This window comes from Aricia agestis, chromosome 5 (genome assembly GCF_905147365.1).
Source record: "Aricia agestis chromosome 5, ilAriAges1.1, whole genome shotgun sequence".
Classification (NCBI taxonomy): Eukaryota; Metazoa; Arthropoda; class Insecta; order Lepidoptera; family Lycaenidae; genus Aricia; species Aricia agestis.
In genome coordinates, this window is record NC_056410.1 from 10343187 (window position 1) to 10355532 (window position 12346).

Genomic DNA, 12346 nt, shown 5'->3' on the forward strand with positions numbered 1-12346 from the left:
GCCTTCCTGACTGGAGAAGATATTCGCGTGGCGTTGTAAAAACTTCTTAGCTTTCATGCTCTGCAAATAAGTCAGATTACTCTTGCAGTCATCGAGTAGCTCAGTCACTATTCCATAGTTGCTGGTGTTTGCTGCTACACTTTCTCATCCAGACAACTTCCTCGCACTTTCCAATGACGTCACCTTTGTTCAAGCAGATCTCGCGATCACCAAGATTCAAAACCCTGACCACAGCGTTACTGCTTCCACAAACAAGGGTTCTCGCCGTCATCAGATTTTGCGCTGATGTCTTGGTAGGTGTGTCTTCGATCAACACGCATCTATTTAACTTCTTCTTTCCAGCTGGCGGTAGTTTCACCAGCACTCTAGCTTCCGCTCGTCCAGGTATTATGACTTTCTTTACACATTCAACTTTCCCGCAGGCGCCTCCAAGGATGAAAATTTCTTCTTCACCACACTTGAGAACTCCGTCAGCGACATTAATCCTGCAGTTGTGCTTCTTCATGAAATTCAAACCCAAGATGCAATCATCCATAATCTCAGCCACGATAACGTCATGAGGGTATGAGGACTCCCCCACGTTCATCGTAACTGACATTTCTCCCAGGACGGGTATTGGCTGACCGGAGGCAGTAAGAAGCCGACAGTTAATTCTCTTCTTGTGCCTCCTTGCGGCTTTTACCAGATTTGGGTTCACTATTGTTCTAGAGGCTCCTGTGTCTAGAATCATTTTGCAATCCGTCCCGTTAACAGTCCCCTGAATCACCAGACTATTCCCGCTGCTTGCTTGGGAGACAACCGTTATTGGGGCTTCCTCCGTGTCAGCCAGCACTCGCCCCTTAGTCCTGGCTTTTATTCGTTTCCCTGCTCACGGGCAGGGGACGAAGCCGCTTGCTTTTGCAGCTCCTCCATTTGTTCCATACGTTCCTCGAGCATTTTCATCCTTGCCATTTGATTCTCTTTCTGCGGGCAGTTAAGCTGAAGATGGCCCCTCTCGCCGCACTTGTAGCACATGGCTCCAGAACTTCTCTTCGTAGGAGCCTTAACCTGCTTGAATTCCTCAGAGACCTCGCGGATCTTATAGGTCTGCCGTATATCACGCCGAACAGCCTCGACCTCTAAAGCATGCGCCAATGCTTCCTTAAGCGAGGTGTGGTGACGTAGCCTCACTGCAGCTCTGACCTCTAGGTCCCTGATTCCGTCGACAAATGCTTGCACAATATTCGTGTCAACCATCTTGGCGTCAGCTCCTGGGTGTGCCTTCTTGACGAGTTTTTCAATTTCCAACGCCCATTGTTGTAATCCTTCTCCTGAGCGTTGGACTCTGTCACGGAGTTGGGCACGAAACACGTGCTCCAGGTGTCGCTCTCCGTATCTGGATTCAAGTGCCTCCATCAGGTCTTTAAACCCATTTCCTGTATGCGCTTCTAGGACCGACAAAGCTTGCCCTCTGAGCGCAACAGTGAGAGCGGTCAGGTATTGTTCATCATTCCATCCGTTGGCAGAAGCTACAGTCTGGAATTGCTGACGATAAGCATTCCAAGAAGTAGTGCCGTCGTATGGTGGCACTTTTACTCTTGGCCCATGTGCCACTCCAGAATTTCCACTACACGTCGCGACTCCTGTGGTTTCCAGGCGCACTACTTTCTTCTGTAGTTCGGTGATGTTGGTTTTCACATTTTCCATATCCAATCCTAGCCCGGTAACTCGTTCGTCGATTACGTCGACATCTTTACGAAGCGTAGTCACCGTGTCACTGACATCCTTTATAGCCAGAAGCGCTTTCTCTTGGAGGTCCTTTTGTTGCTCCTGTGACTCTTGCAAAGCGTGCGGTCTTGTGATTCCATTATTGCCTGAATTTCAGCTCTTTGAGAATCTTGCAAAGCGCCGAGCTTGCGGTCTTGTGACTCCTGCAATGCGCCGAGCTTACGGTCTTGTGATTCTTGCAAAGCCTGAATTAATCCAATTAGGCTTTCTAATTGAAGAGCCACTTGAGGGGCCGCAGAAGCTATGGCCGAGTCAAGGTGGGTAGAGCCAGTGGCCGGGGCTTGAGCAGGCGGGCCCCGATGGGCGGAGCCAGTGGACGTGGCCTGAGTGGGCGTGGCCACGCCCAAAGTGGGCGGAGCCTGAGGGGCGTGGCCAGTGGGCGGGTCCAGATGGGCGGAGCCAGTGGGCATAGCCATGTCCAAAGTGGGCGGAGCTTGGGGGCGTGGCCAGTGGGCGGGTCCCGGTGGGCGGAGCCAGTGGCGTGGCTTCACCTAAAGTGGGCGGAGCCTGGTGGGCGTGGTCAGTGGGCGGAGGCAGGTGGGCGGGGCCAGTGAGTGGGACCTGTCCCTCAGTGGGCGGAACTTGGTCCCCAGTGGGTGTGGCCTCCGCAACTCCCCTCTCGGAGTCAATGGCAGCAGCTCGTTGCGCCCTTGTCCTGACACTCCCCTTGAAGTCCTCTCTCGGAGTCAATGGCATCTCCAAATCGCACTTCTGACACCAGTTGTTACGTGCTAGGGTTCGAGGATTTGGAGAGAAAGACCTGGTGACTCTCTAGAAGACTTTATTAACACTGCACTAAACACTAGGTCACAACACTTAGCACTAAGTCCAAACACAAATCACTAGGTCCAATCACTAAGCACTATCACTGTCCTAGGTCGTAGCCAAGTCGCAGGTTTCACTGTTGATCACTTGTTGTCGCCTCGAAGATCGCTCGAACTGAACTGACTCGCCGGGCCTGCCTGCGGCTTTTTATATGGCGAGTCGAATTCCAGAAAGTTCCCGATTCACGTAAACAAGTAAAACTTTGAACTTTCTCGGAGGCTCGAGCATGTACCACAATAAAACTGCCGTCCTTACGATAAGTGCAGTAAGTTGAATTTTGTGGCAAATTTAATTTAGACCTTATGAACTCAGTCATAAGGTCTAAATTAAAATACGTAAACACGCAAACAAATAAACGGTAAACACGTAAACAAACATTGGACCTTTCTAGAAGGTTCGAGTATGTACTTGCGCACCTCCTGCCATCCAGTATTGAGTAGGAGATTTATGTTGCCTGTGCTCCCTCGGTAAGTTTCGCTGGTTTGTCGCTAGATGGCACCACGTGTCCGTATACCATGTACCGTAACAATATACTAGTAGGTATACTTAGTATGTATAATATATTTTTATCTTAGGTTTAAAACGGCTTGTCGGCTTTTGTTGGTAATTAAGGCATCATTAGATTAACCCCCTTTGAATAGTTATACAGTGTTTTGTTCCTGTCACACAAGTGACATTTTTAATTGGATTGAAGAAGACAAAACACTGTATAACTATTCAAAGTTTATACAGCGTTTATTACTAAGGGGGTTATTGTTTTAGGGTCACTTTACATTGCAATGTTAAAGCGATGGATGTGAACTGACTTAGTACACGAGTGACAACTAAACGTGCATCACACTTGGTTTCCTATTGTTTTTTTTTTAATGAGATCTATGTTTTCAGGTAAAAATATAAATGAAATAATTTTATAATCGTTATAAATAATTTATTTCTGAAACTGGCAATACACAATATGGCACTTCACTTGATTTCATCATAATATACCGGAGCCTACGAATAATACAAACTAAGGAATCGTAACTCCCATACTATTACCGTTTTAAATTTGGTTCCTTTTGATCTGCCACCTAAATATTGCAAATGTATTGAAATGTGTACCTGGTACACTTTTTTGACAAGTATTGTGGAGCATGTTTTTTGACGGTGTTATTTTTCCTTAGTTTTTATTATTCGTACACCCGGAGCATTACAAGAAGCTTAATATAAAATAGAAGCAGATTTAACATGTGTGGGCAGGTAGCTCATGAGCTATTACTTTACCTTAGATTAAATATCTTTTCCTGCCGTCTACCATAAGATACGTTTTGATGTAGGTTCTTTACATTTACATAAGGACAAACCTAAAAAGTTTTAGTTAAATTTTAAAAAGTATTTTATCTTTTCTTTTGAAAGTAGCGTTGAAATGATTATTTTCAAGTTTATAAAAAAATATAAAATATTACTTTTATTAAATACTGATTACATTTTAAGCAGTTAGGTACGGTAAGTACCTAAAAATTAATAATATAATATCTTAAATGTATTGCAAATACTCGATACTAACATTTTGTACTATTCATATTAGAAAACTCATCTGATAAAGTTATGGAAATGGCACCAACAATTATTATTATAGTAACCATGTAAAACTAAGCCAAGACTCTTGAAAAAAATTACTACAAAATTTTCATAAGTTCATCAACAGTGTCGGTTACAATGTAACTTTGTTTAAATAACTTTTCAAAAATTAAACTCGGCTAAAGTTTCTTTCAAGATGCTGAACGAAAGAGACTTGGCTATTTATTGTATTTACTTACTATTACAAAAATTCATCTATGGAACTCCGTTGATAATGTGCACGGCTTTACAGGTGTTACAGCAGTAGCTTCTAAACGGCGGCAGCAGGCAGTTCCGTTCCAGCTGCTCCCGTGTGAACAGCTCGCAGTACTGCGTGCCGTCCTTGTTGGGGCACTCTGGAGCGCGGCGGGAGGGGCAGCGGCGCAGGCGGCAGCGGCGGCGTCGTTCGCGGGGCTTGGGGCCGCATAGCAGGTCGTCGCCGCCAGGACAAACCAGCGGCCTGTAGGATACCCCGCGGCCGCAGGTGGCGGAACACTGTGGAAAGTTTATTCTTTTAATATCAAGTCAAGTGTCTTGGCGAAGCCACTACCGTGCCTCCAAATAAAGGTAACATAATTTTGGAGAAATAAATTGTATGTACTTAAATTAGCAGATGTAAGTAACGAGACTGTAACTTCAATTTACCAAAAAAAAACGAAAAGGATTATCGTTCGATTGATTCCTAATTATTCTAATACTTAATTGCTTACTTTAATTGAAAAGCGTGATTGGTATCTTCACTCTATTGTTTACCACAAGGGAGCCTAAAATAGAAGTTTAAGAGCCCCGAACACTGAATAGTGAATACGGTCTAATTACCTCCTCAAAGTCCTCAGAGATAAATTCCATTTCACGGTAAAAGCTCTACATTTTCCAGAACCTTCTTACATGTAATAATTAACTTGGGTTTTACTTTGAAACTTTTTATAATGCTATAAATAGAAATTGTTTCTTAGCTCGACCTGCTTGGACTTAAGTTACTTAGAATTTTATTCGTTATACGATTTTATACCTAGAAACGGTGCAAATAAACTTTACAGGGAAAAATGTAAGCACAAAAGCTGATTGAAACTTCTTTGTGCATCGAAACTTGCGTATCTAATAAAAATAAAACAAGTTTTATGCTATTATCAATAATTCAAGGACTTATGTTCTTTTATTTAATAATTAATTTAAAAAAAGGCTAAGGCTTTTTAGCCTATCTAAACGTGTGATTTATATTTTGTTGAGTACTAATTTGATTTGTAATATGGACCAAGATGCCGAACTAAATAATAAATTTTAAAAAAGCATGTAGGTTGCGCTATTACTAGATTTCGCGTAAATCTGTATCAGTATAAATACTTCCAAGTTCCAGCATCCAATACTCTATGTCAGTCCAGTCCAGCACCTGGCACCTACCTGAGTCCAGGGTAGCTCCTGCCAGTAAACCGGGCAAGGTACCCGGTTACACCGCTGCTGCCTGTCCGGCCTTCGCCCCGGACATAAAGCCGGCGACACACTGCGCCTTATAAGCTCGTGCTTGCGTATGCTGGGAAAACAAAATAGTTGATCTACATTTTACGTGACCACGAACAGAAAAATACGACGAATGGATATATATACTTCAACCAAAAGTAGAGAATGCAGGTTTTGGCAATTGGCCATAACCTGCATTATAGAGTTCGCTGTGAAAGTAGCAGCGCTAAAAGAGCAAATTTTTTTAACCCTAAAGTATTTTCACTATGTTTTGTTACATGTATATGGCTTTTTATACGAATCACGAGCGACAAGCAGACAGATCAACTGATGGTAACACCACCTGTGGTGTTGCCAGTATTGACGAGTACAGAGAGTTACACGTGTCAACTAACACGTGTAACTGGTGTAGTGTTCGAGATGCTATTCTGGTCCAAATGATCCCCAATCCTCTTTAGACCTTACTCGATAAAGTAGAACATAAACTTTAAGCACGAAGCTTTTGAGTCTTTTGCAGCCATGATATTGATCAAGTGAACCGATCGATCCGAACCGAAGCACGGCGCGCTCATATTTGAAGTAATATTTATTGAATTCGTGCCACTGTAGGCCGTAGTGTAACATATTTTCTTGATTCTAATGACTGAAATTTCGATAGGTTAGTCATAAAGACTCAGGCTACTATAAACTAATATTATACATGCGAAAGTGTGTCTGCCTGTCTGTTACCTCTTCACGCCCAAACAGCTGAACCGATTTCTGGCTGTTTGCTATGGAGATACTTTGAGTCTTGGACAAGGACATAGGATACTTTTTATCCTGGAAAAATATACGGTTCCCGCGCGATAATCGAATTTGGGCGCAACGTTGTTGCGGGCCACATCTAGTTACCTTATATTATCAGGCACACAGTATAGTTGTCTCTCTTGCACGCCGCCGTCGCCGCAGGTGGCGCTGCACTCCTCCCACTCTCCAGTCGCCCATGTGAAGTGGCAACTTTCAGTAATAAAAAAAATGAATTTCAGTTACAAAAGAAAATTTCTCTTTAGATGACTTTTTTGCGGGTTTCGGAAGTCTTGTGTAATTGTTAAATAGCCCCTAAGTTACAACAATTGCGTATAGTTCGGCAGGGTGACTTTATATCATGCGACAGCTATAAAACAAGTCTTTGACAGCATCATATTGTACAATTTTCGCCTATTGCATTGCTGTTTCAAGATACAAAATCAACCCGCAAGTCTCACTTTTACCCCGGGCGCGCACTAGCGGCCAGGCCGCGGTGGCTATCGAAAGTATGGTGTGGCCGCAGGTCGCGTTGCGGCCAGGTGCGCGTCGGTTTCATACGAATACCATACTTTCGATGGTCGCCGCGACCTGGCCGCTAGTGCGCGCCCCGGCTTAGACTATATTTGTATACTATACTTCATATAATTGAAACTTGCTAGGCACCGAACTAGTCTGTGATCGATCCTATTAAATTTAACGCATTTTATACACATTTCTTATATAAATTACGAAGGCAACATAATTATCTTGTAAATAACAACCAAAATGTGAATTTCATTAAAACTTTTTAACAGCAGCTGTAGCTGGCATTTAATTACATTTTCAGGCACCAAACACATAATTGAAAACACAGTTTCAATATTTGCTTACGCGTAACAATTAGGTACTAATGTAAAACCGAAAACGAGGCATATTAGAAAATTAGATTACTTAGAACTCATTATGGCTCCTTTATACAATCTTCTTTATCCTGGGGCGGTGATAGATGATGTATAAATTAATGCTAGAGGTGATTAAAGATTTTTTTACATGGAGGTGAAAATAAATATACTACAAATGATATAGAGGTAGATAGTATTATTTTTAAGGGAATTATAAAACGAGCGAATATAAAATAACTTTGTGACTAATGATAACATACTGTTTTAAAAATTTGAGCGGTATGAATGTGGTTTTACTGAATCCAAGGCAAGCAATATATCTTTAACTCTAAAGATCTCTTCTTTTAACAGTTTTGTGAGAAATGTTTCTCACGTATCTCACGTAAATAGATATTCATAGTTGTGCACATCAGAGGTCGGTGCTATAACGACTCTGAAGCCGCAGAAAGCTTTTCCATTTGTAGCATATCCAAGTTTAAAATTGAAGTTTTGAAATATTAAGTTGTTTTTCGAAGTGTTATTTATGTTATGTTATTTCCGAAGTGTAGATAATGTTTGTTTTAAAATCAAAGAGCAAAATATTACCCCCACCCCACCACTGTACTCAGACATTTAATTATAATTAAACTACAATTTAATGAAGAGTTTGACAGATAATGTATGGGGCTCATGTAAAAATTTTGAATTAATTACATTTTAGTAATTATTGTTCCACTCTGGGTGCGGCAGTCAGAGACATTGATATTTTTATTTTAAATATAGTGTAAACCTAAAAGATGAGTTTTTGTCAGTAACTCAGAAATGACGAATCACAGAAAGAATTTTGTCATGTTCACCACATTTATTGTCATTAACAACTGCCAAGTTCATTAAACACGTTAATAAAAACAAATTAACATTTTCAAACTCATCAACCTCTCGTCGTTAAGTAATCAATTTTAATTAGACGACACAATCGTAACAAAAATATAACAAGCCACGAAACCCATTATGGAAGTAATTTACTCGCCGATAAAAGATAAAAGACTAATTACTATTGGGTTAGCTGGTAGCTTTGTTTTAGCTTCGTGGCTGGTAGGCTACAAAGCTCAAAGTTGCCAGTCGATATATTATACAAGTTAATAGAAAATAAATCAGCAGCGAAAAGTGAGGTAACTAATTGAAAAAAGATTTGTATGAAGAAAACTCTCAAGCAAAGAAGGAGGGGCATATTGTACCCAACTGCACTATTTGAGACAGTTTTTGCTTACTCCGTGATTTTTTCCTAGTAGTAATTAATTTGCCTCTTTCTTGCATCAGCAGTTAATTATGCATTCTCAGTTTCCGTGATTGATTTTAACAAACCCAATTCGTACGTTACGTAGGCATTTTTATATCACTGACCAAAATGTTTACAAGCTGATCATCCGAAACACGATGTTAATATGCCAGATCGATACACACGCGTAACCGACTCCATATAATAATTATATTACATGCCAACTCATAATTAGGAATGCCGGCTGTAATATTTGGCTTGGAAGTTCTCTTTCATGTTGCAAATTAAAACGACGTCTGATGATCTGTCGCAAAATGTATAATTAATCGGGGAATAGATATTTCTAGATATTATAGATATCCAATAATTACAATATGATAACAAATATTATGTCTAGGTGTTATAGAATTTTTTTTTCTATATCGCAGACACCTAAAAGTGGATGAACATTTCTGTAAGAAGTTCATGCACTTTTGAATGCAATAAAGACTACCTTGCAATTTTAGTTTTATACACGCCTTTAATTTTATACCAAGGTTACTGACACTGTACAATGTACACAATAAAATCAAACGTGATCTCATTACACGTCCCTATCGAACTGTGAAATTGGATAGACTGGCCTAAGATATTTGCGGCGGAGTCCACCGACCTGTGCACATAGTGCCTGTGGCTTAACGTGATTAGGTCTTAAGGAATATCGTGTAAGCTATTCAGTCAAATTTAGTTCTAAAGCACTATGACTTGGATGAATTTAGGATAAGGATGATGGACCAGTCATCGCGTAGTCCATCTCACAGTGAACGCAAATCCCGGACCACAACCTACTTTTACTTATGACGTACAGGTTGATAGTTGTCGTCTAGGACTACAGGTCGTGGTCCGACGACTATAATTAAACTATTTTGGGCACTTACGGTGAAGTCGTTTCTAGGACCACAAAACACCTATGTTCTACCTTTTATGGGTTGTGACTTGTGGTGTAAGGACCGCATCGCTAGTCCCTAAACCCTGGCGTAGTAGACCTGGATCTAAGACCACCACTCACCTGTGCATGTTGCAGCGCTCGTAGGTGGTAGGACCGCATTGCTGGTCCCTGCCGCAGCGGGGCCGGACCTTGCGTAAGCCGCCGCCGCAGGACACCGAGCACGGACCGCGCTCCACAAACCATCTGTAAATACATTGATAATAAGAATTCTCCCATCTTAGACTCACGTTCATAGACGGTGCATTCGCAAAAATTATAGGTGCGTAGGCGAGTTAAATACAAGTGAAAGCCACGCGCATAGCTTCTAAGCGTGCTCATTATATTATATTTGGCATTTTTTTTATGAAATAAGGGGGCAAACGAGGAAACGGGTCACCTGATGGAAAGCAACTTCCGTCGTCCATGGACACTCGCAGCATCAGAAGAGCTGCAAGTGCGTTACCGGCCTTTTAAGAAGGCTATTCCCTCTTAATAGGGGAGGGAAGGAAGGGAATAGGGGAGGGTAGGGAAGGGAATAGGGTAGGGGATTGGGCCTCCGGTAAACTCACTCACTCGGCGAAACACGGTGAGAACGTGGTATTTCTCCGGTCGAGCCGGCCCATTCGTGCCGAAGCATGGCTCTCCCACGTATAGCATGGCTCTCCCACGTATTAAAACCGTGATAAAAAAGGATTCAAGCTACGTTAAAAAGTCGTTCTTATAAGATACCAAATGGTTAAACGTATAAAAGTATAATGCTTATTTACAAAATAAAGCCGGCGATCCATTTAATCTCAAACTGAGGAACTATAATGATTTGAAAAGGCATAATATAAAGTTTAGAAATCCCTCGGCGGCTGAATTAGGATTGTTTGATTGAAATGTTATTTATAAATGAGGTCCAGAGGGTTTATCACTCTAAAAAAGGTCAGGGAAGGTACAAAAGGTCAATCTCAATTGAAGATTATGACCTTTTCGAGCGTTTTACAGTGCTTGCTGGATTTATACCATAAAATTTAAGTCATTAATAATGAATCCTATCTTGCTAATCTTAATAACTAATAATAATTAAAATCGAGATAAAATATGTAAAATTTGTTGTTTTTGTTTGATCCAAAAGTAAATAATCATTCAGATCCCTACAGTTTAAAATATTATGCTGGATATTTCTATAATTATTAATATACTAGATATTTCTAGTGCGATCGTTCAGCTGCACGCTTCGATGATATAGTTGATTAGTTCTGTTCAGTTATAATATTAAACGCTTCATCAAATTAAATAGAGTTCGAACTATTTAGCGCTAACTTTCGTGTACTAGAATTTTATAAAGTTTCAGAAAAATTAGCACTCTCGTAAGATCTATAATAGAGTTATTACTTATTTTATATTGATCGAATCTGAAAGATAAATGCAAGCGCATTTTAGGTGTAAAACATGAAATATACCTATATATAAAAATATGAGCCGTTTAAAAGTTTGATATTTAAGTTTAATAAAAAGTTTATTAAACTTAAATATCAAACTTTTAAATGGCTCATATAATAACGCAGTATATTGTCAATATTCTCTTTCATCGAAGTTGTAAATGTAAAAAAAAATACTAAAGCGATACTTTCAATTATTATCCAACTAATTTAAATGTATTTATATTTTTACAATGTATTTATATTTTACAAAATTGGTTACATGGACAGGTCCATCATACTTATATTCCATAGGTCTGGTGCGGCCGGCCGGCGTGCTGTAGTTGACTGACACCTCCAACAATATCGGCTCGTCCCCCACTGACTGATTCGCTATGGCCTGAAATACAAAGAGCTTTAGTCAAAATATTATGATTTAATTGACTGACTGATAAATGGTCACTGTTAAGCATTTGTGTATTAACCCACATAAAATTAATGTTGTATAAAATATTTCTATTCCTTGGAAGTATTTTCTCTCTACCAACAATTTCGTAGACCTGCGTAGCCGCGTAGCCTATACGTAAAGAGCTACGGTGTCGATTCGTAGACCTTGTCGACTGTCGATCTACGAAAATGTGCACCTGTTTTTTTTTTCTTGCTGTCAATAACAAAATATCTCTCGCATTATAAAATGTTATGGGGGTATTTGTAATGTAACATAAATATGTATAAACTTTACAAACGTTTATGTAGTTTTACTGATAGAGCGTTTTCATATTATACTATAATATCGTGAACCTATGACGTGTACTCATGTACACGTCATAGGTGTACGTATAGGTATAGACTATATCGTGAACCTATGACATGTACATGAGAACACATCATAGGTTCACGACATAGTATAATATGAAAACGCTCTATCAGTAAAACTACATAAACGTTTGTTAAGTTTATATATTTTTATGTTACATTAAAAATACGCTCACCGAATGAAACGAATACAGCGCGAAATTTTAACAATAAATGATATACAAATAACTTTTTAAGCTATTGCATAGCTTTTACCGCGGGCTTTATGCGCGGCGACTGAATCAATAAATTCCGTAACGAAAATAAACCTAACATCTTCTCTCTCCGACCGGCACAGCGGTGCGGCGTTGAAAGCTATGCATCGTCTAACGTAGTTTCAGTTAGGCAGACTTCGTCACGGTGTTTGTGTGCGTGTGACTAGAGGTATGTGTGTAGAATAGCTGCTCTGCAATAGCTTTACAGCGACAGTTTTCGAGTGCCACAAATACTTTTGTAATGTACACAAATGTTAGTTACACAGGAAGACGTAATATAGTACTGCAAACCCTTTGTAAACATTATGGTCAATAAACTATTTGTATTT

General features: G+C 40.2%; 1 protein-coding gene across 2 annotated transcripts in view; it reads right to left on the reverse strand.

Annotated features, from left to right (window-relative positions):
* Window positions 1–4101: 4101 nt before the first annotated feature.
* The window catches only part of LOC121726902 (A disintegrin and metalloproteinase with thrombospondin motifs 3-like), a 56795-nt gene continuing 48550 nt past the window's right edge, over window positions 4102–12346 (reverse strand). For both annotated transcript variants that reach the window (XM_042114546.1, XM_042114545.1), the window contains exons 13-17: window positions 11250–11347; window positions 9623–9745; window positions 6541–6645; window positions 5593–5722; window positions 4102–4686 (exon numbers count right to left, since the gene is read on the reverse strand). In XM_042114546.1, coding sequence (XP_041970480.1) covers window positions 4408–4686; window positions 5593–5722; window positions 6541–6645; window positions 9623–9745; window positions 11250–11347 — 735 coding nt within the window. In that variant the 3' untranslated portion in view covers window positions 4102–4407. The remainder of the gene's footprint in view (window positions 4687–5592; window positions 5723–6540; window positions 6646–9622; window positions 9746–11249; window positions 11348–12346) is intronic.